Source organism: Rhinolophus sinicus, chromosome X (assembly GCF_036562045.2).
Source record: "Rhinolophus sinicus isolate RSC01 chromosome X, ASM3656204v1, whole genome shotgun sequence".
Lineage (NCBI taxonomy): Eukaryota > Metazoa > Chordata > Mammalia > Chiroptera > Rhinolophidae > Rhinolophus > Rhinolophus sinicus.
In genome coordinates this window covers 38,431,319-38,457,429 of record NC_133768.1, presented here as the reverse complement: position 1 = coordinate 38,457,429, position 26,111 = coordinate 38,431,319, and the positions used below count along the sequence as shown (strand labels likewise).

Genomic DNA, 26,111 nt, shown 5'->3' with positions numbered 1-26,111 from the left:
GACTGCCTCAACCAACCAAATGTGGCAGAAGTACTGCTACATTATTTAAGAGGCTAGTTAGAAAAAAGCCACGCAGCTTCTACCAGTTTCTCTTAGGACACTCGCCCTTGGAACCGAGCCATCACGCTGTGTGGAAGCAAGGGCTACGTGAAGAGACCCCTGGCCCTCAGCCCCAGCTGAGCTCCCAGCCAAACGCCAGCAGCAACTTGCCAGCCAGCTCTGTGATTAAGCCATATTGAAAGCAGATCCTCCAGTCCCAAGTCAAGCTGCCCCAGCTGATGCCACATAGTACAGAGAACCAGCCCTGCTAAGCCCCACACAAATTGCATAGTTGTGAACAAAACAAGTACTTGCCATTATTCTAAACCATTAAGTTTTGGTACACAGCAATGGATAACCAGAATACCTTATGTACTTAACAGGCTAAAAACAGCCTCTAGCCCTCTACTCAATGCAGACTTCTTTCTAGTCTGAATGTTTTCACTAACACGGAGATCAGTTCCTCAATGCCACACTTCCACTGGTGAACAGCTCAGGGAATACGATCTGCATCATGTTAAGGCCAGTTCTGTCCTGCCCAACCTCTGGTCCGAGTTCTGTCCTTAGAGGTAACCATTACTGTGTAACTGCTCTTCCTCAGGACAGGCCTTTACCTTATTAAATCACAGAGAAATCTTCAGCACTGTCCCATTTTATAGCCAAGGAACCTGAAATGCACAAATTGGCTGCTTTATGTAAAGTTCCACAACAGACACTGAATAAAATGCAGTTACTTCAATCTCTGGTATAAGGCTTTTGTTTAGTATTATTTCTATTGAATATAAGACAAATGTAATGGATTCAAGATGTGATATCCATACTCAAAACAATAATTTTCATACTTATGCCACCATTTCTATCATCTAGGAGGAGAACTGGTATGACTAACTGGAAAATGAAAACTACTTTTCTGTACCACTGACCTTCCCTTTGTTCGTACTGTTTCAACTTAAAAAAGTCATTCAGCTTTTCAAGGGCAGGGATAATTCTTATAATTTTGATTCTTCCTTGGTGTTTGAGTACTTATATATTGAAAAATTTGCCTAGCTATGGGAGGAAGCATACAGATAACAAGGATAAAAGCATTTCTTTCCAAATGATTTAAACACAGACCTTACAAACCTAAAATATTTCTTATCATGTCAATGTAGTAATTGTACAGTAAGCTTTTTTCTTTTTCAACGTCAGCGGCAATAGAAAATGGACTTCTTACACTGTTGATTACAGTATATCAGTTGCCATGACAACACTTAGTCCCCAAACATTCTTTCTAATTGAGACAATTTCTTCTAGCTTCAGTCCCCTAAGACTGACCCAATTACACAACTCAAAACCCAAAACCCAGAGGGTGCCTCTCAATAAAGATACTCTGATTACACAACCTAAGGAAAAATTTAAACACAACTTTTTCAAGTTGTGAGGAAAATTTTACAGGCAACACATTTTTTTTTTCAACTCACAGATCTAGAGTTTTATTTATATATATTTTACGTACTTATGTTTTATTATAAATAACTATTTACATTTTATTTTACACATTTTGTTTTTACACCTAAAGTCTTACAAGCTGAATGGTAATTGTCTGGTATAAGTTTAAAACTGTATATGCTATAATCCTTGATCACATTATAGAAGTCTAAACTTTTAATACAAACCATTCTGTTAATATGCATGCAACTTATCTCATTTATTTTCTATTGGCTGTATTTGCATTCTATTGCTTTTAAGGTACAGTTAAAATCTTCAGAGAGCAAAAAAGACTCTCCCAGTAAAAGCATCATCAGACTAATACAGAACGTTTGTACACTCGCCCAAATTGGCCTCATAAGAAGTAAGGAACTAGAAAAAAAATCATATAAATCTTTAAAATCATATAAAATTTAGCAGGCTATCACAAATGAAACACCTAGAGTGAATTCCTATTAATTCCCAAAAGAAAAAATTCCAAAAAGAAAAAGCAATGATTAGAAATGTGGTTGTCTCCACCGTCTCAAAATGTAAGCTGGTAATTCTCTTTCTCTAATAGTCCAAAAGATTTTAAAACTGGGCTGTTTTCAGAATAAAAATGCTCATTTAGAAAAATTTTGATTAGTTGAGCTGATCAAGATTTTAGTTTTTATTATACACATACCCAGAAGCATGAGCTTATTTTACATACCCAGTAACATCTCTTACATCTCTACAACTACAGTACCCAGCAGTGGTCCCAAAGAATGTTCCCCGTAAATTGAAAACAATGCCTACAATTGAAAATTTGCTATACACTCATTTTGGGGGGGAGAAGCTTAGATGTTGGTGTCTACTATTCTATTGTTCAAATGTGTTTACTTAGCCAAAGAGTAAAATTAAAAAAAACACCACAGAGCACATCCATTTATCTAAAAGGAGAAAGATTAACATGAACATCCTGTTAATGAAGGTTAACTGTAAGAATTTATTATGAAGTAGTGAGTCAGAGGGCAACCATAATAGATTACTTTAAATAAAAACCAAAAGCATGTTAGTTTGGGACTATGATTTCAAAACAAAAAGCTAAAATAAAAATAAATACACAACCTTCTCTATGGCAGACAGTTCAAGCTTAAACAGCATTGTTAGAAATACTAATAGGGCTGAGGAAATGAATCTTTTAAAAACTGTACACCAAGTAATTTTAAACGATAGGTACAATTTTCTTACACGACAGAAAGCACAATACTTTCCATTCCTACATTATAAAATGCTGGTACAAGTAGGGATAAGAGAGAATTAATAAATATACCACACAATCCAAGAAGGATCTGAGAAACTGGCAGAAAGATGGGGCGGAGAAGTCTGCAAAAAGCATCCACTTTCTTAAATCTGACACTTGAAAAACCGAGTTTACATAAGTAAATTCTGCTGGGGATTGGAAATCACACAGCCAGGTCTATGAAATCAAAATATGAATAAGAAATGTACTATAAAGCATTCATGGACAAAGATATGTTACATTAACCAAGGAGCTGTGTTCATAACACACATTTTAAAACTTTCTCATTTGGTTTGAAAGAAAAATAATTGATAAGTCTATCAAAGTATTTTACTAAACACAAATGGAGAACTATGTAGAAAGAGGAAGCATTATGAAATTTATGACTAAGTGTGTTTTGTGCAAGACTAGTGGATCTTTTCAAAGCTTTCTCGTTTCTGGCTACATAAAAGTAAAAATTAGAGCGTCATCATTCACTTAAAGCTGTAACAAATACTGCCTGGTTGATGCTGGTTGTTTTCACCACACAGTCTTAACACACATTCCAAGACAGATTCACTTTTCATGATTCCTTTCGGGTAACTGGAAGAGGAGGGAAAGAAAAGCTGTACGTTAAACAGCCCACTTTGTAATTGAGAAAATTCAGTAGTGGAATACACCATTAGGTACCAAAGAGATTTACTGGCTAGGGCAGACAAAAGAGAAAACCGTCCCAGAAAGAACATAAACCGTGAAAGAGATGAGAATCAGTCCCATGTGTAACTAGAGGACTGGATGAAACCCCGCTCGGCGCTGCCGGAGAAAGAGCAGATTTGGGATTCTGAGCACTGCCCGTTCTCCTTCCTTCTCTCGAGTCCATCCTGGGACCGGAGGTCAGGGTGCGGAGCGGAGGGAAAACCCTCAGCGGTCCATCTACCTTGACAGTGAGCTTTAAGGCCCCTTCCAGCGCTTCACGGTCCTCCGTAGAGCCTCTTTAACGCTGTATTATACGCCTCCCCCAAAAGTCATTCATCCTGACTTCAATCATGAGAGAGAGAGAGAGAGAGAGAGAGAGAGAGAGAGAGAGAGAGACAGAGAGACAGAGACAGAGAGACAGAGAGATATTGGTTTGGGTCAGCCCCCTCAGCTCTCCCGGGGCCGTAAGGGACCCTTGTGGAGCGGTTCGGGAGGGCTGAGACCAGAAGCTGCGGGACTCTGTGGTTACCTTCTCGCGCTGGTCCCAGCTGTACTGCTTCGGCCGCTCCTCCTCACCCTCGGGCTGCGACTCTTTCTCAGTCTTCCGCCTCTTGGAGAAGAAGCAGCCCATGGTCCCGGCCCGCGGGTCTCCCAGCCGCTACTCCTCGTCAGCCTGTTTGCTCAGGCACCTCCTGAAGTGTGGTGTGAACCCTGGGCTCCTGGGCCCCACAGATCTCAACAGACAGCGTCGCGGAACTGCCCCGACGCCGGCTGCCGGGCTTCGCCTCGGAGGCCCAGAACCCTTTCTCTCTTTTTTCCTCACAGTCGCCCTTGACGACCCGCCACAGCCAATAACCGCTCAGCGCCCCCAGCGATCAGCCCTGCGCTGCCTATGAAAAGAGGTCGACGCACGCACACAACCAATCAACGCCCGGCTTCTGCGTGAGCCCCAAGGGGCGGGCCCGGCTGGCTCTACGCACTAACGGCCGACCCCGCCCCCAGCTCTGCCCCGCCCTCCTAGGACTCAGTGAGGCTCTCTAGCTGGTTTGAGCGCCCGGTCCGCAACGTTTTTGCTCTTGGTTCTCAGTTTTCAAGTTCGAGGTGCGGGAGGGATCCTTAGTTGAACGTCGAACTTCAGTTTTATTATACAAATAATAAGGGAACAGGAATTGCTGCTGACACAGGAAGGGGCCCTGAAATCCATATTCCTTACTTCTCCCCTCATTACCCATCCTCCGTCCCTACATCGTCTGGCCAGTGTCACTCCCTCAGGAAACTTCGCCAACAACCTCCCTGACCCTCTTTGCCCTCTCTCCTGTGCTTTCTTAAAACTTCCACGTTTCACTCTAAAATTACACAAGTACTTAGTAAAATAACTATTTGTGTATCTTCTTCCCATCGGAACTGAATTTCTTGAGACCAAGAAAAACTATCTTAAGGGCATGTATGTACCTTTGAAGTCCCTAGGACTGGCCCATCTCCATACTAGGTGCTCAATAAAACCTTTGTCAAATGAATGAATACTTGCACGCTAGTGAATAAAGCATTTATAATCTCTTCCATATTCCTTCCCAAAGAAAGTGACTGAAATGTGTGTGGGGGGGGTGGGGGCTGGGGTGGAGTTATAGTAAAAGGGTTCTCCTCATGGAGTTTATAGCCTAGTTGAGGATAAGCATTACCATATAAATAATCTTCTAAGCAAATGGTATAGGGTTTGTCTTGAGATATTAAAAAATATATACACTAAATATTAACATTTGTTATACCTGGGCTGAATTTACTCAATACACATGTATTGCTTATGTAATAGAAAAGGAGAGTTATTGGTTTAATTCTCTGAGCACAATATTTTGACATCTTGGTAGGACATCAAATGTGGATCAGTTCAGGTTTAAATTTAGTGATCATTTTACTTTCTCACACTTATTCACATCTAGTGTATATCCTAAATGAGTCTCTGACTTGAGCATTAAGAATGTTCCTTTTTTCACTTCCTGTCCTTTATTGCATAATCAGGAAGAAAAGTGCATGTTCTCAAGTATTAGAAATTACTGTAAATTTAAGTTCCAGATCTTAGGCAATAGGATCTTTACCCAGTGCATACTTTTCTTCTTCAGAGTGAGATGAAAGGTCTATGTGAGGATGTTTTGGATAAGATCCTTAGATATTTTAAATTCATAGAATGTTAAAATTATAACCACCATGTAGCACAATGGAGGAAACAAGTTCTAACAGTGATCTATTCAGGGACCCTGAACCAAAAGTGAAGATAAAATCCCCTTTCTGTTAAGCCTCTTCCCACCATCACCCACTGACCAAAAATAAAATAAAGGAAAATTAAATTAAATTTTAAAAACTGGGGACTAGAAAGCCAATAAACAGAGCTAGTGCTAGAGCTCTCTCATGCTCTTTCTTACTCTTGTTTTCTTTTCTCCTCTCTTCTCCCCAGTGGATTCTCGCCACCACTTTTTTCTGCAAACTATCTCTCTTTACTTACTCACTGGCATATACGCACATGGCTGAGAACAGACATTGCATCCTTATTCCTCATGGCCTTTCTGTCCAAATGCATGCTACAATCTTTTTATATCTTAGTTCAGATTCTCAAGGGAGATAACCAGATAAACTGCTGGCCAGTCGATAATAGAACGGTTACCGATTGGTCAGTGTACAGCCCTGGTCTAATTGTTGCAGCTGCAGAGATGAGTTCCGTATTACAAACACGTGGGGAGAGCAGATCCTGAAAACGGAACATGTGCTGGCAGCTGTAACTCTGCAGAGTCCAGACAGAAATTGGTTGCTTTTTCCGCCTATAACTTATACTTTTGTGACTTCTTTTCTATAGAAAGCTGCCCTTCATGTTCAGTGTAACGGATGTATTCATTTATATTAACATTTGGGTTGTGGGTTTCTACCTGGCCACAGAGACTGGAGGTGGTCTGGGTCCCCTGTGTGTCTTGACCACAGAAGTGACATAGTTACCTCTTAGAAAACAGTCCTAAAGAGGTATGTCTCCACAGCATGAATAACTCAATTGCCCCAGCAACAATAGCTAAAAAAAGTCCCTATTCTTGCGTTGACCTGACATGTGATTGCTCACTCTGCACTCACCTAAGGAAACACTTTATAAGTGAAGGAGAAGGGAGGGGAAGATTGTTTCCATTATCTATTGCCGCTTAACAAACAACCTGCAACTTAATGGTTTAACACAATGATTATTTATTTTGCTCACAAATCTGCAGTTTCCGCAAGGCTCAGTGGGGACAACTCAACTCCGTTCCATGCTACATCCAGAGCCTCAGCTGGGAAGACTTGAAGGGCTGGGGCACTGGCCAGGAATCATTGTATATGAAATCTCTGGGCCTCTGCGTGTGATCTCTCTAGCACGTGGCCTTAATGTAGTTGGACTTCATGTATTGTGCTGAGGGTTTCAAGAGTGACCGTTCCAAGAGACCAAGGCAGAAGCTGCAAGGCCTCTTATGATGTAGCCTCAGAAGTCATGCAACATCACTTCCACTGGATCCTATTGCTTACACAGGGCTGGCCCTGATTCACTAAGGGAGAGGACAAAACAAAGGAATAAATACTTGGAAGGCACAGATCTTTCGGGTGTCATCTCAGAGGCTGGCTACCACAGTGGGTGTCAATTCTGTCAATAGTATTATATCTATGTACTGAAGAAGTATTGGGAGGTTAAAAAATTGTACAGGCAGATATCTTTTTTCTTTTAATAGATTTTGAGCCATCTCTTCTCATATATTAGCTTTAAGTAGGTCTGAACAATTTTCTTTCACCATCTTATTGACCAGTTCCAATTATTTTAAAAAGCATCAAAAATTTTGTGTAATCAGGTTATAAAAATGTATATACTTTCTGACTGCTTTTAGCATAAGGTATCTTATTCACTGTTGTTGGTAAAATTCTTAATGTAAGCCAAGTAAAAATATTTGGTAGTACAGAAGAGGAATACCAGGGGAAACAGACTTCTAATTCAGATGGGGGTAGGGAGGGTGGAAAAGTCAAGAAAGGCTTCTCAGAAGTGAATGGTTTTAGCAGCATAAAATAAAAAGCAATTCCACTAAATTTTTACAGCAAAGCAGTTCCAATGGAAAATATTTTTTAAAAATAGTTTCTAGACCAAAAAAAATAAATAAATAAAAATATTTTTCTAGTGAAATTTCCATCTTCCAAATATTCATTTCAATACTTTTCAGGAAAGGGACTGACTATGATAAAACTAAAGCCACGGAGCTAATCAGAGTGTGTTCGTTCATAAAATTTGTTTTTATCCTTGGGAGTTTATTAATAAAAAAGAGCTACTTCCCATTTCACCCACGCTAAATTATATTTCCTAGTTTCCTTTATGCATGTAGACCAAAAATGAGCTCTCAGTCTGACATCAAGAAGATCCCAACCCACGTAATTGCTACTCAACCACATTTGTATGGTATAAAATTCCAAAATAGTGAAAAAGAAAGATTTGGGCAAGATAACTGAGGCCACGAGGCAAAAGTTTTAATAAAAGGATATTTAATAACATTTCCTAAATCTTATACAAGAAAAAGGTAAATATCATATAGATGGCCAACACCTAAGCAGGTCTGACCGTCCCTGGGACTTTTAAGAGTAGGATCTCTTTCTTTGTCTTTTTTTGGTTTAATTTTCTTTTTATTTTTAAGTTAAAGTTTATTGGGATGACAATGGTTAGTAAAGTTACATAGGATTTCTTTCCTACTCTCCCCATAACCTGGTTCCTGACAAAAGTAAACAAAAACCAGGGCTCACTCTAGACAAAATCTTCCCTAAGAGGTGCTTTGCTAGGTTTTATATGAGTCCCACCTCCGCACCTCCCAGCACAAACACCCAGCTGTACAGTATACAAGAAAGTGAATCAGGGAGGAAAATATCTCTTTAGCACTTCTTTCATGCATTCACTAATTCTCGTGGTGGTGCGAATGGCATTTAATAAACAATTCACTCTATGACAGGGAGAAATCCGAGATTTATAGGTTTTACCATTTATACAATTTAGGTTGGGCCTTTTTAAAAGAAAAATAATACAGACTATGAATACAAAATTGCTAGGGCCCTTCCTAGGGAGTGTACAGGATCAGTGCAAATGAGGGACCCTAAAATTTACATTCCATTAGCTATACTATAGCATGTCCAAAGCTATTAGGAATATTATTTCTTAGGGAGTCAGAATCTAAATTCAGATATACTATATATTTTTCATACACTATTTGGCTTCCAAATGTATATGAAAAATACATGACAGCACATTATGTACACAAAGGACTAAGAAGACCATACTTTTCTGGCCATGTTGCCGATCTCCCACAATTTATGAAAAGCCTCCATGGGAACAGAGAAACCTATAAGTGCAGGCTGATGAAAGCCAATAAAAAATCAGTTACTGGAGTTAGCTATACAAAGAACAAAATTCCTAGTGCAAATTTATTGACCTGTTAACAATCCACAGAGACAACTACATAACTAGACATTCAGATGACCAGAGCTACAAATTTGGTCAAACTCTTAAAAAACTTCCACTAAGAAAGATAAGTTAGGGATCTTGAAATTTACATGTGGGCCCTGTATTTCAATTCTAAATTAGTATGACTGCAATTTTTTTCTTTTTCTCAAACTGTTTATAAAACTGATGCTTATACTTCCTACTGAGACAATGTAAGTTTTCATCAAAACTGTCATCTTGTTCTTCTTTGCTAGCAGAAATAAACTCAGTTCCTACATTTCTTGTCCAGCTTTTAATTTTAACAATGATAACATTATATTTTACTTACCTTATTGCCTCCTAGTTGATAACCTTCACCTGAAAATGGTACTACAAAAGTATAATTTTTAAAATATTAAAAGCTAAATTCATATACAAATTGACAGTAAGCCAGTATCAAATATGGATTTTAGTTCGTTAATGAGGAAGTCAAAAGGTCAATAACTGATTCAAAGAGGATATGAGAAGTGGGGCTTTATACAGTCAGTGAAGAAAAAGGAATGTTGATATAAGATTGCTACCATGGATACAAAACTGGTTAATGTCCCAAAGGGCAACAAAACCATAAGCTTTGAGATCATTTCTACTGGGCAGAAAAGAAAATCATTGCACTTTCCCAGTTTTCTGTAAGCTAACCTCTGAGTTTACAGACTTATAAAATATCTGAGTTCTAATCAATAGTAAATTGTATGTCAAACAAGTTACATTCCCTTAGAGAGTCAGCTGAATCTTAGTTGGGCTTGTTAGACAGTGCTCCAGAATTAAAAGGCCATGCAATCTTGCATATTTCCATGTTTTGTCTACTTTTTCTTAACATTATTCTTGGGCAATGTGATTGCTGCTATTTTCCATTAATCTATAGCTAAAATCATAAGATTTTAAATTTGGCATTAGTGTGCCCCTCAAGAATTTTGGTCTGGAGTTTGAAGCTTTGTTAGTTCTCTTCTTATGTTTTCGGAGTTGCAAAAAGTGTGTTCCTTTATGACTCATTCTTCTAACCTTTTGGTCTAAGAGTGTACTGCCAAATTAGCCAAAATGAGCAATTGGTAACAGAACAAGCAGGAGTATCTCAGGCTGTGTTATGGTTTGAATTGAGTCCCCTCAAAACTCATGAGTTGAAGTCCTAACCACCAGTACCTCAGAATGTGACCTTATTTGAAGACAGAGTCATTATAGAGATAAAGTAAGGTCATTATGGTGGGCCCTAATCCAATACAACTAGTGTCCTTATAAGAAGGGGAAATTTGGATACAAGACATGCATAAAGGGAAGACAATGTGAAGAGACACAGGAAGAAGATGGCTACTTATAAGCCAGGGAGAGAAGCCTAGACAGATCCTGCCTCACAACCCTCAGAAGGAACCAATGCTGCCAACACCTTGACCTGATTAAGGCCCCCCACCCTCAGTCTGGTTTTGTTGTTGTTATAGCAGCCGCAACAAACTTATATAGGCTGATTGTGGGAATTTCCTTTCTGCAATCATGTGGAATGATGATTTGGTTTTGTTCAGGCTTATGATCAGAATGCAACATCTTCCCGTGTGAAAGGTTTAGTACACAGTTATTAACAGAGGACTCAGGACTTTTTAGACTGGCCTGCTGGGTTTAAAGAGTTTCCCAAAGGACAAGAAACATTTTCACACTGGCTTTTAGCTCTGAAGGAACAGGACTCCAAAACACACCTCATAAGAATTGCACTTCAACTACTGAACTGTTTCATTCCATGTATAATGAAAAGTGTTTCAATTAGACCTGTGAATCTATATGTGCCTCCTTCTTCAAGATAAGTCCGAACATCCCCAATGCACACTAAAACCCAGGAACATTACTGAGAATGTCAGAGGCCTTTGTGAGGCCAATGAATACAATGTGGCAATCTGGCTATGGCTCTACTCACCTACTCTCTGGGCCATATTATGGCTCAAAGCCACAGAAGGATCTCAGAGAGTACAGGTTCAGCAGATACTTTCCCACATTAGGATCTCTCCAGCAACAGAATAATAATTCATTGCTCTCCTTATATGTAGTGAAGACAGTGGCATATTTGAAACTAATGAAGTTTTCTCAAAACTTCGTAAGTTGAAAAAAGGTCTGGACAGAATCCCAAGACTCTTTCCCTGCACATTGTAGAGGACTGGCTCCAACATGGTGTCCTGGGAACCTTGCATGTATTCGCATAGGTTACACAGAGGAGGCTTGTACCACAGCTTGATCTAAGACTTGGCATAATGCCTCTGATCCTTCTGGAACATGAGCTCATGGGAGGCTTGTGAGGAGCTGCTTTGAAGCCCTTTTCCCACTCACCTCCCTGCCTTCCCTGGGTGAGATCAGCCTGGATGGCTGTCGTATGATAGTTTATGTCTTTTTTTACGGAAATATATTTGATGTAATATTGCATAAATTTAAGATGTACAACATGTTAATTTGGTACATTTATATATTGTAAAATGATTGCCATTGTAGTGATAATTAGCACCTCTATCACGTTACATAATTATCATTGCTTTTTAGTGGTTGGAATAGTTCTAGTCTCTTAGCAAGTTTGATGATTATAATCCAGTATCGTTGTCTATAGTCACTATACTGTGCATTAGATCTCTAGGGCTTATTTACTACTCATTGCAAGTTAGTTCCCTGAAACAACATCTCTCCTATCCCCCAGCCCCCAGCCACTGGTAACCACATTTTACCCTCTGTTTTCATGAGTTTGGCTTTTTCAGATTCCACATATAAGTGATGTCACACAATACTCATCTTTCTTTATCTGACTTACTTCACTTAGCATAATGTGCTCAAGGTCCGTCCATGGTGTCTTAACCTGAGTGCCCATCAGTGAATAAATGGATAAAGAAGATGTGATATACTGGGGGTGCCAAAAAATGTACACACATGACTTGTATGCATCTTTTGTTATCAGTATATATTGAATATTACAATTTTAATACAGTTTTTTTCCTTTCTTAAAATGTGTATACATTTTTTGGCACCCTCTGCATATATATATATATATCTCCAACAAGAACTGGGAAGTATGTTCCCAGCCGCTCTTGTTTCCAAAGCTCCTGAGAGTGCCTTTTGAAATCTGGTCCTGCCCAGTCACGTGGACATTCATCTTTTCTGCAACGATGTTCAGGTTTAGATGGGTCCCCATACAGGCCCCAGTGATGTCCCTCACACAGCCTCAAAGGTAATGGTTCTGTGGTTCACATTCACTTGCCAACAACTCTCCCCAATGGAACACAACATCAGATGGCTTTGTCCTGGGAGGTCTCCAGCCTCAACCTCTTTTGACCCTTACCCCATAGTGCTGGGCACAGGTTTCATTCCAATTTCTTCTTCTTCTTCTTCTTCTTCTTCTTCTTCTTCTTCTTCTTCTTCTTCTTCTTCTTCTTCTTCTTCTTCTTCCTCTTCTTCCTCTTCTTCCTCTTCTTCCTCTCCTTCCTCTCCTTCCTCTCCTCCCTCTCCTCCCTCTCCTCCCTCTTCTTCTTTTTTAAAGATTTTATTGGGGAAGGGGAACAGGACTTTATTGGGGAACAGTGTGTACTTCCACGACTTTTTTCCAAGTCAAGTTCTTGTCCTTTCAATCTTAGTTGTGGAGGGCGCAGCTCAGCTCCAGGTCCAGGTGCCATTGCTAGTTGCAGGGGGCGCAGCCCACCACCCCTTGCAGGAGTCGAACTGGCAACCTTCTGGTTAAGAGGACGTGTTCCAACCAAGTGAGCCATCCGGGAGCTCAGTGGCAGCTCAGCTCAAGGTGCCGTGTTCAATCTTAGTTGCAGGGGGTGCTGCCCACCATCCCCTGCGGGACTCAAGGAGTTGAACCGGCAACCTTGTGGTTGAGAGCCCACTGTCCCATGTGGGAATTGAACCAGAAGCCTTTGGAATTAGGAGCATGGAGCTCTAACCGTCTCAGCCACCGGGACGGCCACTTCTTTTTTTTTTTTTAAGATTTTTATTAAAAATATAGCTAAGATACAATATTATATTAGTTTTAAAGATACACCATAGTTATTCAACATTTATGTACCTAAAGAAATGATCACCATAAGTCCATCAACCATCTAACACTGTGCCCTGCTATCACAATATTATTGACTGTATTTCCTATGCTGTACATTATATCCCTGTGACTTGTTTGTTTTATACCTGGAAATTTGGACCTTTTGTTCCCTTAATCCTCAGTACCTCAGAATTTGACTGTATTTGGAGATAGGGCTTTTAAAGAGGTAATTAAGGTAAAATCAGTTCATATGTATGGGCCCTAACCCAGTATGACTGGTGTTCATATCAGAAGAGGAGATGAGGACACACACATGCTCCCGCACAAAGGAAAGACCAGGTGAGGGCACAGTGAGAAGGTTGCCATCTGCAAGTCAAGAAGGGAGGCCTCAGAAGAAACCCAACACCTTGATCTTGGACTTCCAGCCCACAGAACTACAAGAAAAAAATCTGTTGTTTAAGACACCTAGTCTGTAGTATTCTGTTATGGCAGCCCTAGCAAACTAATGGCCAACGGAAAAGAATGGATGATGGTATTAAAAGCAGATGGCGTATACTCCTGTGGGGACAGAGCCCCAGAGAGCAGTTTCCAGGCTCTCGGCCTCACCTGGAAAGGTGCCAGCTCAGGTAGTAAATGGCCATCAACTGTGATTGGATGGCCATCAGCTGTAGCTAGTTGGCCATCAGCTGTAACCAGTGAGCCATTGGCCACTAATATAACTGCCGAGGCTACGCTAGCAGAAAATGGGGGCTAGCAAGAAGATGGTCGCTGAGCTAGCAAGCACGGATTGCAGTTAGCATGGTGGATTGCAGCTAACAAATGAGGTTGGTTGGCAGAGAGCAGTGGACAGCAGTTTGTGGATAGTGTGGCTTCTGCTTCCTGGGTCTCCAACCCAGCCGCCAGCGAGAATATAGTGGTACAACTCCCCTATCTATGGCTCCGTGGGTGTTCCCTTTTGGCCTAGCCAGATCCTGCGTTCTTATGTGGGGAGCGGGAGCTGAGACTCCACGTGACTTCCTGCATGACAATTCCTGAAGGGCAGTGTGGGTAGAAGTAGAGAGAGGGCACTGGAGTTGGGCAGCCCATGTCTGTGTTGCCTCAGAAGTTTCCTTCTACCCACCTTCCTGCTTTCCTGTCCAGTGTATCAGAGGTGGGAAGAGGCAATGTGATAAGTTCCTCATCTTGAGTTAACCCACAGATGCCTTTCTCTCATAGTGTTTTTACAGCTGTGTGTACTTGTTGATAGTTCTGTCTTACCTCCACTTCTGCCTTGACAAATTTAGAGAATCCTAAATTTTTCATGTGTGTTGATCCATTATCTACATCTATTTTATACTATTGCAGCATTCTCTAGTGAATATAAAAAACAGAATTTAAGACGTCAACAAAATGGTGGTGTGAGGTGAGCCTCTGTAAATCTCCCCTGGAATTTACAACAAATGGAACAACTATAACTCCACAAAGGACTCCTTGCACAGCAGACAGGCAAGATGAAGAGGGCCACTACTGAAATCACCTAAAGGTGGGCAAATTGCATGAGCGGGGAAGGAGGGAAGGGAGAAGTACAGAGACAGAACCACGTGGGCGCAGGACACAGACCTAGCTCAGTGCTCCGAGCTTGCTGCATCCTGGAACTACTGCAGCTGTGGGAGAGGGAAGAACTCGGACTGCTACGGCTCCGTTTATGGCCCACAGGGCTGAGGGGACAGCATATAACATGGCTGAACCCAACGTTCATGGCAGAGACCTCAGAGAAAAGACTGAAGGAAGAAGGCTGAAAACCATGGTTTAAGCCCTCACTGCCAAGCAGAGAATGGAAGGCTTAGGCACTGAGACTAGCCGCCCCCTCCTACCCTCCCAGAGCTCTCCCAGCCCCCACCTGCCCGGTGCTAGAAGCGGAACAATAGCAGTGTCAGATCAAAAGAGCAGAATATTTGCGGTTCTGAGAACTGGACCGCAGACACAGATTTGCAGCCCAACTAGTTCCGGCAAAGGGAATGGAGCTGTGGAAGCAGAACCGGCTGTGGTGGTGGTTGCGGCCATTGCTGTGGGCCACCTCTCACAACTCACCCTGCCCCTGCACTCACCTAGTTGGGTGGATCTCTGCAGGAGTAAACAGAACAGCTGAAACATACGGGCTCTGAACCTGGTGTAGGAAGAGATTTGGAACTTCAAATCTCTCCGCATACCCACACCGACACTGAGCACTGTGACCCAGGTGAACTATTAACAGAGGAGAAGCCCATCTCCCAGGGAATCCCCCCATTGTGTGAGAAGCTGGAATAGTGCAGAGAAAACATAGCACTACCATGTGAGAGAGAAAAAAAGGCTGCAGTCGGACAGAAAATAAACGATTCTACCAACAAGTACTGGAAAACAAAAGAAAGACCTCTTCCTATCAACCTGTTGCAGAAGCCACTCCTGTAGATGTCATAGGAAGAGAAATAAAAAATCAGTAATTGCCATGAATAACCAAGGCAACAAGACAGCTCAGAAAGAAAGTGAAAAGTCTCCAGAAAAGGAACTTAAAGATATGGAAATATGTGACTTAAATGACAGAGGACTCAAGATTTCAGTTCTGAAAAAACTCAAGGAGATGCAAGAAAACACAGAAAGGCAGTTTAATGAACTCACAAACAAAATCAAAGAACAACATGAGCATTTCACGAAGAGATTGAAATTTTGAAACAGAACCAAACAGAATTTCTGGAGATTAAGAACTCAATAGAAGAAATTAAGAATGAAATAGCCAGCTTAGGTCGTAGAGTTGACCAGATGGAGGTAAGAATCAGTGACATCGAAGATAGAAACCTGGAAATGACACAGATGGAAGAAGAAAGAGACTTGAGACTTAAAAGAAATGAAAGAACTCTACAAGAACTTTCTGACTCCATCAGAAAGAGCAATATAAGAATAATGGGCATACCAGAAGGAGAAGAAACAGAGAAGGGAACAGAGAATATATTCAAACAAATTGTCGATGAGAACTTCTCAAACTTGTGGACAGAACTGTATCCTCTAATCCAAGAGCAAATAGAACACCTAATTACCTCAATCCCATCAGGCCTTCTCCAAAGCACATTGTATTGAAGCTCTCTAAAATCAACGACAAAGAAAGAATCCTAAAGGAAGCCAGGGAAAAGAAGATGGTAACCTACAAAGGAAAGCCCATTAGATTATCACCAGATTTTTCAGCAGAAACTCTACAAGCCAGGAGGGAGTGGAACCAAATATTCAAACTATTGAAAGAGAGAAATCATGAGCCAAGAATAATATATCCAGCAAAGATATCCTTTAGATATGAAGGAGGAATAAAGACCTTTCCAGACATACAGAAGCTGAGGGAATTTTCTAATACATGACCTACACTACAAGAAATACTAAAGGAGGCTATTCGACCACCATCAACAGAGACAATTTGTGGCAACCAAAACATAAAATGGGGGAGAGTAAAGGCCTGAAGCTGAATATGGGAATGGAGAAAGTAAGCGTGCTGAAGAAAATGGAATACTCTAAATATCAAACTTTCTATTACATAAATTTAAGGGTAACCACTCAAAAAAAACCGAGAACTGAAATATATACTGTAATAAAAGAAGAAACAGGGAGAAACATCATAGAATACTACCACACAGAAATAATACACAACAAAAAGGCAAAGAAACAATGGAGACACAGCCTTACCAGAAAACTAAAGATAGAATGACAGGAAATCCTCAATATCAATAATCACCCTAAATGTAAATGGACTGAACTCACCAATAAAAAGGCACAGAGTAGCAGATTGGATCAAAAAACTAAACCCAACCATATGCTGTCTCCAAGAGACACATCTCAGCTACAAGGACAAGCATAGACTCAAAGTGAAAGGGAAGAAATAGACACTCCAAGCAAATGGTACCCAGAGAAATCAGGTGTAGCCATACTAATATCAGATTAAACAGACTTCAAGGTGAAAAAGATAACAAGAGACAAAGACGGACATTTCATAATGGTAAAGAGGACTATACAACAAGAAGATATAACACTCATCAATATTTATGCCCCCAATCAGGGAGCACCGAAATATACCAAGCAACTACTAACAGAACTAAAGGGAGAAATTGACCAAAACACAATTATACTAGGGGACTTAAATACATCATTGACAGCTATGGATAGATCATCCAAACAGAAAATAAATAGCAAAATAGCAGCTCTAAATGACACATAAGATGAAATGGACATAATTACAGGTGTAGAGCACTTCATCCTAAAACATCAGACTACACATTCTTTTCTAGTGTACATGGAACATTCTCAAGCATAGACCATGTTTTGGGACATAAAATCAGCCTCAGCAAATTTAAGCAGATTGAAATCATACCAAGCATATTCTCTGATCACAAGGCTTTGAAATTGGATATGAACTGCAAAAAGAAAGCAGGAAAAAACACAAATACATGGAGATTAAACAAAATACTTTTAAAGAATGATCAGGTCACAGAAGAAATTAGAGGAGAGATCAAAAGACACATAGAAACAAATGACAATGAAAATACATCCTACCAAAATTTTGGGGATGCAGCGAAAGCAGTTTTAAGAGGGAAATTTATATCATTACAGGCCTATCTCAAGAAACAAGAAAAATCCCAAATAAATAACCTGATGTTACACCTTAAAGAACTAGAAAAAGAAGAACAAATGAAACCCAAGGTCAGCAGAAGAAAGGAAATAACAAAAATCAGAGCAGAACTAAATGAAATAGAGAACAAAAAGACAATAGAAAAATTAATGTGACAAAGAGCTGGTTCTTTGAAAAGATTAACAAAATTGACAAACCCTTGGCTAGACTCACTAAGATAAAAAGAGAGAAGACACTAATTAACAAAATCAGAAATGAAAAAGGGGAAGTTATCACGGACACCACAGAAATACAAAGGATCATCCAAGAATACTATGAAGGACTATATGCCACCAAATTCAATAACCTAGAAGAAATGGACAAGTTCTTAGAAACATATAGCCTTCCTAGGCTGAACCATGAAGAACTGGAAAATCTAAACAGACCGATCACCAGTAACAAAATTGAATCAGTCATCCAAAACCTTCCCAAAAGCAAAAGTCCGGGACCAGATGGCTTCACTAGTGAATTCTACCAAACCTTCAAAGAGGATCTAATACCAATCCTGCTCAAACTCTTCCAAAAAATTGAAGAAGAGACAGTACTCCCTAACTCATTTTATTAGGCCAAAATTACCCTGATACCAAAACCTGGTAAGGACAACACAAAAAAGGAATACTGCAGATCAATATCTCTGATGAATACAGATGCAAAAATCCTAAACAAAATTCTAGCAAATCGAGTACAACAATGCATTAAAAAGATTATTAATCACGACCAAGTGGGGTTCATCCCCAGGGCACAAGGAGGTTCAACATCCACAAATCCATCAATTTGATACATCTAATAAACAAAATAAAGGACAAAACTCAGATGATGATATGAATTGATGCAGAAAAAGCATTTGACAAGATACAACATCCATTTTTGATAAAACACTTAATGAAATAGGTATAGAAGGAAAATACCTTAACATAATAAAGGCCATATATGACAAAAACTCAGCTAATCTCATAATTAACGGTGAACGACTGAAGCCCTTTGCTCTACGTTCAGGAACACGACAGGTCTGTCCCCTGTCACCTCTGCTTTTCAACATAGTGTTGGAAATCCTTGCCAGAGCAATCAGGCAAGAGAAAGAAATAAAAGGCATTCAAATTGGGAATGAAGAAGTGAAATTGTCACTCTTTGCAGATGACATGATGCTATATATAGAAAACCCTAAAGCCTCCACCAAAAAGCTATTACAAACAATCAATGAATACAGTAAAGTTGCTGGCTACAAAATCAACATACAAAAGTCCATTGCATTCATACATATTAACGATGAAATCTCAGAAAAAGACATACAAAAAACAATTCCTTTTGCAATATCAGCAAAAAGAATAAAATACCTAAGAATAAACTTAACCAAGGATGTGAAAGACCTATATGCTGAAAACTACAAGAAATTTTTAAAAGAAATTGAAGAAGACACAAAGAAATGGAAAGACATTCCATGCTCGTGGATTGGGAGAATCAATATAGTTAAAATGGTCATATTACCCAAAGCAATATACAGATTTAATGCAATCCCCATCAGAAACCCTACGGAATTATTTTTTCTTTTCTTTTTCATTCTTTCTTTTTTTTTTTAACAGGACTTTATTAGGGAACAGTGTGTATTTCCAGGACTTTTTTCCATGTCAAGTTGTTGTTCTTTTAATGTTAGTTGTGGAGGGCGCAGCTCAGCTCCAGGTCCAGTGCCATTGCTAGTTGCAGGGGGTGCAGCCCACCATCCCTTGTGGGAGTCAAACAGGCAACCTTGTTGTTGAGAGGATGTGCTCCAACCAATTGAGCCATCAGGGAGCTCAACGGCAGCTCAGCTCAAGGTGCCGTGTTCAATCTTAGTTGCAGGGGGCGGAGTCCACCATGCCTTGTGGGACTCGAGGAGTTGAACAGGCAACCTTGTGGTGGAGAGCCCACTGTCCCATGTGGGAATCGAACCAGCAGCCTTTGGAGTTAGGAGCACGGAGCTCTAACCCCCTGAGCCACCAGTCCGGCCTCTCAATGGCATTTTTTAAATAGTAGAACAAAAAATCATCAGATTTGTTTGGAACCACAAAAGACACCGAATAGCCAAAGCAATTTTAAGAAAAAAGAACAATACTGGAGGTATCACACTCCGTGACTTTAGCTTGTACTACAGGCTACAATAATCAAAACAGCATGGTATTGGCAGAAAAACAGACACATAGACAAATGGAATGGAATTGAGAACCCAGAAATATAACCACACAAATATGGACAGATAATTTTTGACAGAGAAGCAAAAAACATACAATGGAGAAAAGACAGCCTCTTCAATAAATGGTGCTGGCAGAATTGGATAGCCACGTGCTAAAGAATGAAACTGGACTGCTGTCTGTCACCATGTACCAAAATTAATCCAAAATGGATTAAATACTTAAGCATAAGACCTGACACAATAAAGTGCATAGAAGAAAACATAGGTACTAAACTTATGGACCTTGGGTTCAAAGAGAATTTTATGAATTTGACTCCAAAGGCAAGGGAAGTAAAAGCTAAAATAAACGAATGGGACTATATGAAACTTAAAAGCTTCTGTACAGCAAAAGAAACCATCGGCAAAATAAGAGGCAACCAACTGAATGGGAGAAGATTTTTGCAAACAGTGCCTCCGATAAAGGGCTAATATCCAAAGTATACAAGGAAATCATGCAACTCAACATAAAAAAAACAAACAACCCAATTGTAAAATGGGCAGACGACTTGAAGAGACATTTCTCCAAAGAGGACATACAAATAGCAAATAGACATATGAAAAAATGCTCAACATCACTAATCATCAGAGAATTGCAAATAAAAACCACAATGAGATGTTACCTCTCCCCAGTCAGAATGGCTATCATCAACAAGACAAATAGTAACAAGTCTTGGAGAGGCTGTGGAGAACAAGGAACCCTCATACACTGTTGGTGGGAATGCAGACTGGTGCAGCTGCTATGGAAGGCAGTGTGGAGGTTCCTCAAAAAATTACGAATAGAATTACCATATGACCCAGCAATCCCTCTCCTGGGTATCTACCCAAAAAATCTGAAAACATTTATCCATAAAGACATGTGTACTCCAATGTTCATTGCAGTTTTATTTACGGTGGCCAAGACATGGAAACCAAAATGTCCTTTGATATTTGAATGGATTAAGAAGTTGTGGTATATATACACAATGGAATACTATTCAGCGGTAAGAAAAGAAGAAATAGGACCATTTGTGACAATATGGATGGATCTTGAGATTATAATGTTAAGCAAAATAAGTCAGACAGAAAGAGCAGAGAACCATATGATTTCACTGATATGTGGTATATAATCCAAAAACAACAAAATAACAAGACAAACAAATGAGAAGCAGAAACTCATAGACACAGACAATAGTTTAGTGGTTGCCAGAGGGTAAGGGGGGTGGGGGGTGGGGGGTGGGAGATGAGGGTAAGCGGGATCAAATATATGGTGATGGAAGGAGAACTGACTCTGGGTGATGAACACAAAATGGGATTTATAGATGATGTAATACAGAATTGTACACCTGAAATCTATGTAATTTTACTAACAATTGTCACCCCAATAAACTTTAAAAAAGTAAAATAACAAAGCAAAACAAACCAGAATTTGTTCTGTTCGGTTTTCTCAACTGAACTCCAGAAATGATATTGAAGCTTTGAATCTTAGATTTATTTTGAACATCAACAAAAGGCAGCATATATTGTTATCCAGAGTGGCAGAACCCAGAAGACTTGGGTGGAACAGCCCCATGATTCATCATTGATTAATAGCTACACCTGTCGCACCCTCTCTGAGGTGCTTGCAGAAGAAGGAAGAGTTTGAGGGAAAGAGGAGCCAAGTCAGCATATCCCAGCTTAGAGCCAGCTATTTTTTTTTTTTTTTAATTTATTGGGGTGAAAATTGTTAGTGAAATTACATAGATTTCAGGTGTACAATTCTGTATTGCATCATCTATAATCCCATTGTGTGTTCACCACCCAGAGTCAGTTCTCTTTCCATCACCATATATTTGATCCCCTTTACCCTCATCTCCCACCCCCCACTCCCTTTACCCTCCGGTAGAGCCAGCTCTTCTATGAATCGGTATTCCACACACAAAAGTGATTCTGCTTGGCCTCCAGGCAGTTGGCAATGCAGTTATGAAGGTAGCGAGAGTTCTCTGGTGAGGTGGCCAGGATACCTCTCCTCATAAAATCTAGGAAAGGAGTGTGTGTTCTCCCTCTGTAGCTCTGTGAGGGTATTGTTACTCTAAGAGTCAGTACAAGGGAAGAACAATTGCCTTAATTAAGTAAATGCAATTGCCTATAATCAAAATAATATAAACTTAATTTTCATCCCATATTTCTCTTTGTTGGCTTGAAGTTTAGGGGATGCAATCTGACTTGTACTTCCTTTCCTTATTTCTGGGAACTCTAAAAAGAGGATATGTTTTTTTCTCTTCTCTTCTGGTTCTTAGTAGGGTTAGACAATCAGCAGAAAAGATCACTGGATTAAATATTACAGCTATAATAACAAATAAGCTCCTTCATGCATTGTTTATGAACATAGGAAAAGCTCCTCCCTAGCACAGTATTGAAGCATTTGCCTTGGGCTTCTATTGGAGGTTAGGGTTGCAGGAATCTAAGATGGCAGGAGGGATAACAGGAATTTGTCATCCTTTATCCTAGCACTTTGCTGTTATTATGCTTAAACTGCTCTCTGTATGTCAGCTTATTTCCATCTGACTCCCAGTTTACCTCCTCACTTATGTCTTTTCAGTACCTCATAGCTTCTGTTATTCATATTTTGGATTTTCCCTGTGGAATATGATTCAGCTAATCTTTCCTTGGCAGGTGAATTCCTAGATTGCTGGCTTGTCTAAGGATTTGTTGCTTTGGGGTCAAACAAGTACCTGACCTTTAGCGTAAACATACGTGGTGAGCAGGATATCACAGGGCTATATTGTGCATGCCCAAGGGCTGCTCCTTGAGTGGGAGATGTGTGTTGGATCCATTGTACACTTGACATGTGGATACAAAGTCCCATGCCTTTTGGCACTCAATTAACTGGCTGACTCTGTTACTATTTACTTACTATCATATATATATATATATATATACATATATATATACACACATATATATACACACACATATATGTGTGTATGTATATATACATACATACACACATATATATGATGGTAGCTAAATAGTAACAGAGTTACTACTATATAGTTGCTCTATATAATAGTATATACTATATACTATAGTATATACTATATATACTATATACTATAGTATATACTATATATACTATATACTATAGTATATACTATATATACTATATACTATAGTATATACTATATACTATATACTATAGTATATACTATATATACTATATATATACTATAGATATATAGTATAGATATATATATATATATACTATATATACTACATACTATAGTATATACTATATATACTATATATATATATATATCTCCCCACATACACCACAGACACACACACACACACACACACACACACACACACACACACACGAGGTCAGACAATTAAGTTCGTGAACTTTTTGCAATGATGCTGCTAACCTTTTTTGACATCAGAGAGATTATTCATTACAAATTTGTACCAACTGGCCAAACAGTTAACCAAGTTTACTATTTGGAAATGCTGAAAAGGCTGCATGAAAAAGTTAGACCACCTGAACTTTTCGCCAACAATTCATGGCTCTTGCATCACGACCATGCACCAGCTCACACAGCACTGTCTGTGAGGGAGTTTTTAGCTAGTAAACAAATAACTGTATTGGAACACCCTCCCTACTCACCTGATTTGGCCCCCAACAACTTCTTTCTTTACCTGGAGTTAAAGGAAATATTGAAAGGAAGACATTTTTATGACATTCAGGACATCAAAGGTAATACGACGACAGCTCTACGGGCCATTCCAGAAAAAGAGTTCCAAAATTGCTTTGAAGGGTGGTGTTGGTGCATAGCTTCCCAAGGGGAGTACTTTGAAGGTGACCATAGTGATGTTCAGCAATGAGGTGTATAGCACTTTTTCTAGGATGAGTTCGTGAACTTAATTGTCTGACCGTGTTTGTGTGTGTGTGTGTGTGTGTGTGTGTGTGTGTGTATCTTCTTCTCTTGGCTTCAAATAAGTGTCTTAGAAATTTTGGGGCCTCTTGATAGGTTAAGAATAAGTAGAGACTGTAACTGGCTTATCTGCTAGGCTATGAAAAATTCCCATTGACTCTAGATGTGACTTTGCTGAAGAGGAAGCTTATATAACAACCATGTAATATCCCAAAACTTTGGCATAAACAGCAGTGTGCCTCTTTCCATGTCTCTGAACCTCTGAGGACTCCACCTCTATTTTTCTAGGGTATATGTTTTCCCTATATGTAAAATCTATAAACTTCCCTTTGTGTTGTGAGTTTATAAATAAGATATATAGTAAAAAGTTGGACCAGGTATCAGCAGAAGTTAATAATCATAGGGATACTAATTCAGTTGTTTTCAGCAAGGAGTCAGCTAATTTTAGCTCTTGAGCAGAATTTATTAATAAAATACTTATTGAGTATCTACTATGTACCAGGTACTGTTCTGGGCACTGGGGATATAATAGTGAAGTAAACAGACAACCTCTTGCTCTCATGGACCTTACAGCCTAGTGGTGTAAACAAATATGAATAATGTCAGGTGGTGATAAGTGCTCTGGCAAATAATCTTCAAAGATAGCCATAGCCATCATCAATATCTTCCTTCCCTGTACATGCATGCTGTTCTTCCCACCAAATAGTGGAGTTTATTTACTCTTTCCTATCTGGGCTGGCCTTGTGTCTTTCCTTGACCAAGAGTATGTCACAGAAGTGTTGCCATATTAGTTCTGGGTCTAGCTTTTTAAAAACCTGGCCATTTGCACTTCAACTAAGAGAAAAGCCAACCACCATGTAAAAAATCCAACTACTCTGAGACCACTTGGCTGTGAGAAATCCTACATTAGCCACAGGGAGAGTTCATCATGGAGGAGCACTGAGGAATCCAGATAACAGCAAGAAGTGAAGTCCTGTACATATGAGGTCACCTCCCAGCCAATAAATCCATCCCAGTTGAGGCTCCAGAATGCCTGAATTTCCATCCCACAAAATTGTGGGTAAATAAAATTTTTTCGTTTTAAGTCACTAAGGGGATGGTTTTTGGGGGATGGTTTGTTACACAACAATAGATAACTGGGACAAATGATCAGGAGAAAAATAAATCATGGCAAAGAGACAAAGAGACGCATGGGTATTAAAAGGCATGGTCAGGGAGGGCCTTTCTGATAAGGAGACATTTGAGCAGAAACCTGAGGGTAAAGAGGGACCAGACCGTTTTGCCATCTGGAACAAGTGCATTCTAGGCAGAGGAAGCAGCAAATGCTGATGCCAAAAGGCAGGAAATATTTGGCATGTTCTAAGAACAGCACAAAAGCCAGTGTGGGTAGATCATGGTGAGCAAGAAGGAGATTGACAGGAAATCTTGGCGGAAGGTCAGCAGCACCAGATTGAATAGGGACATGAAAAGGACTCTGAGCTTGACATGATCCGATTTACATGTAAAAAGGGGCACTTTGGAGTGGTGAACAAGATGCAGGGAAAGCAAGAGTGGAAGCATGGCAACCAGCTAGAAGCCTATTCCAATAATCCAGGTAAGATATTATATTGGGTTAGACCAGCAAGGTAGCTGTGGAAACGATGAGTTGGATTTTCATTTCATTTTTAAGGTAGAGTCAACAAGATATACTAATTGATTGGATCGAGGTAGAGAAAAGAAAGAAGAATCAAAGATGATCTAAGCACCTGGCAGAATAAGGTTGCTATTTACTGACATGGGGAAGAATGAGGAAGGAGCTAGTTTGGACAGAAAAATCATGAATTTTGTTCTGGAAGTGTCTAGTTTGAAGTGTCTGTTAGACATCTAAGGTGGCTGAATATGTGAGTGTGGGGATCAGGAAAGTGTTCATGGCTGAAGATATTTATCTGAGAGCTTCTTAGGATTGTAATTAGTCACAGTATTTGATTAGAACACCTAAGGATGAATGTAGCTAGACAGGAAAAGAAGACTGAAGAGGGAGCCTTGGGAATATGAAGAAGAACCAGCAACAAAAACTGATAATGATGTTTCAGTTCCAGGCAAGATGGAGTATGCACATTCCACCCCATTCAACCCATTAATTAAAAAATCCCCAACAACCTGGAATTTAGGATCCAAGATAATGGAATAGATAACCGCTTTGATTGCCTCCTCCCAAAACCACATTAAAATTACAACTAAATTATAGAACAGTCAACCCATAGAACCATTTGAAGTCTAGCTGAACAGAAGTTTTACAACTAAGGATATAAAGAAGAAGGCACATCAGCACTGGTAGGAAAGGTGGAGACGCAGAACGGGTGGCCTCATACTTTCATTTGGTGGTTGAGAATCTGGAGTAATATCTCAGCAATGG

The 26,111-nt window shown here is 39.7% G+C and overlaps 1 protein-coding gene across 1 annotated transcript in view; it reads right to left on the bottom strand.

Annotated features, from left to right (window-relative positions):
• The window catches only part of RP2 (RP2 activator of ARL3 GTPase), a 34,269-nt gene extending 29,959 nt beyond the window's left edge, over positions 1-4,310 (bottom strand). The window contains exon 1 of the mRNA XM_019716709.2: positions 3,975-4,310. Within this exon, the coding sequence (XP_019572268.2) occupies positions 3,975-4,076 (102 nt within the window). The 5' untranslated portion in view covers positions 4,077-4,310. The remainder of the gene's footprint in view (positions 1-3,974) is intronic.
• Between the last annotated feature and the right edge of the window lie 21,801 nt (positions 4,311-26,111).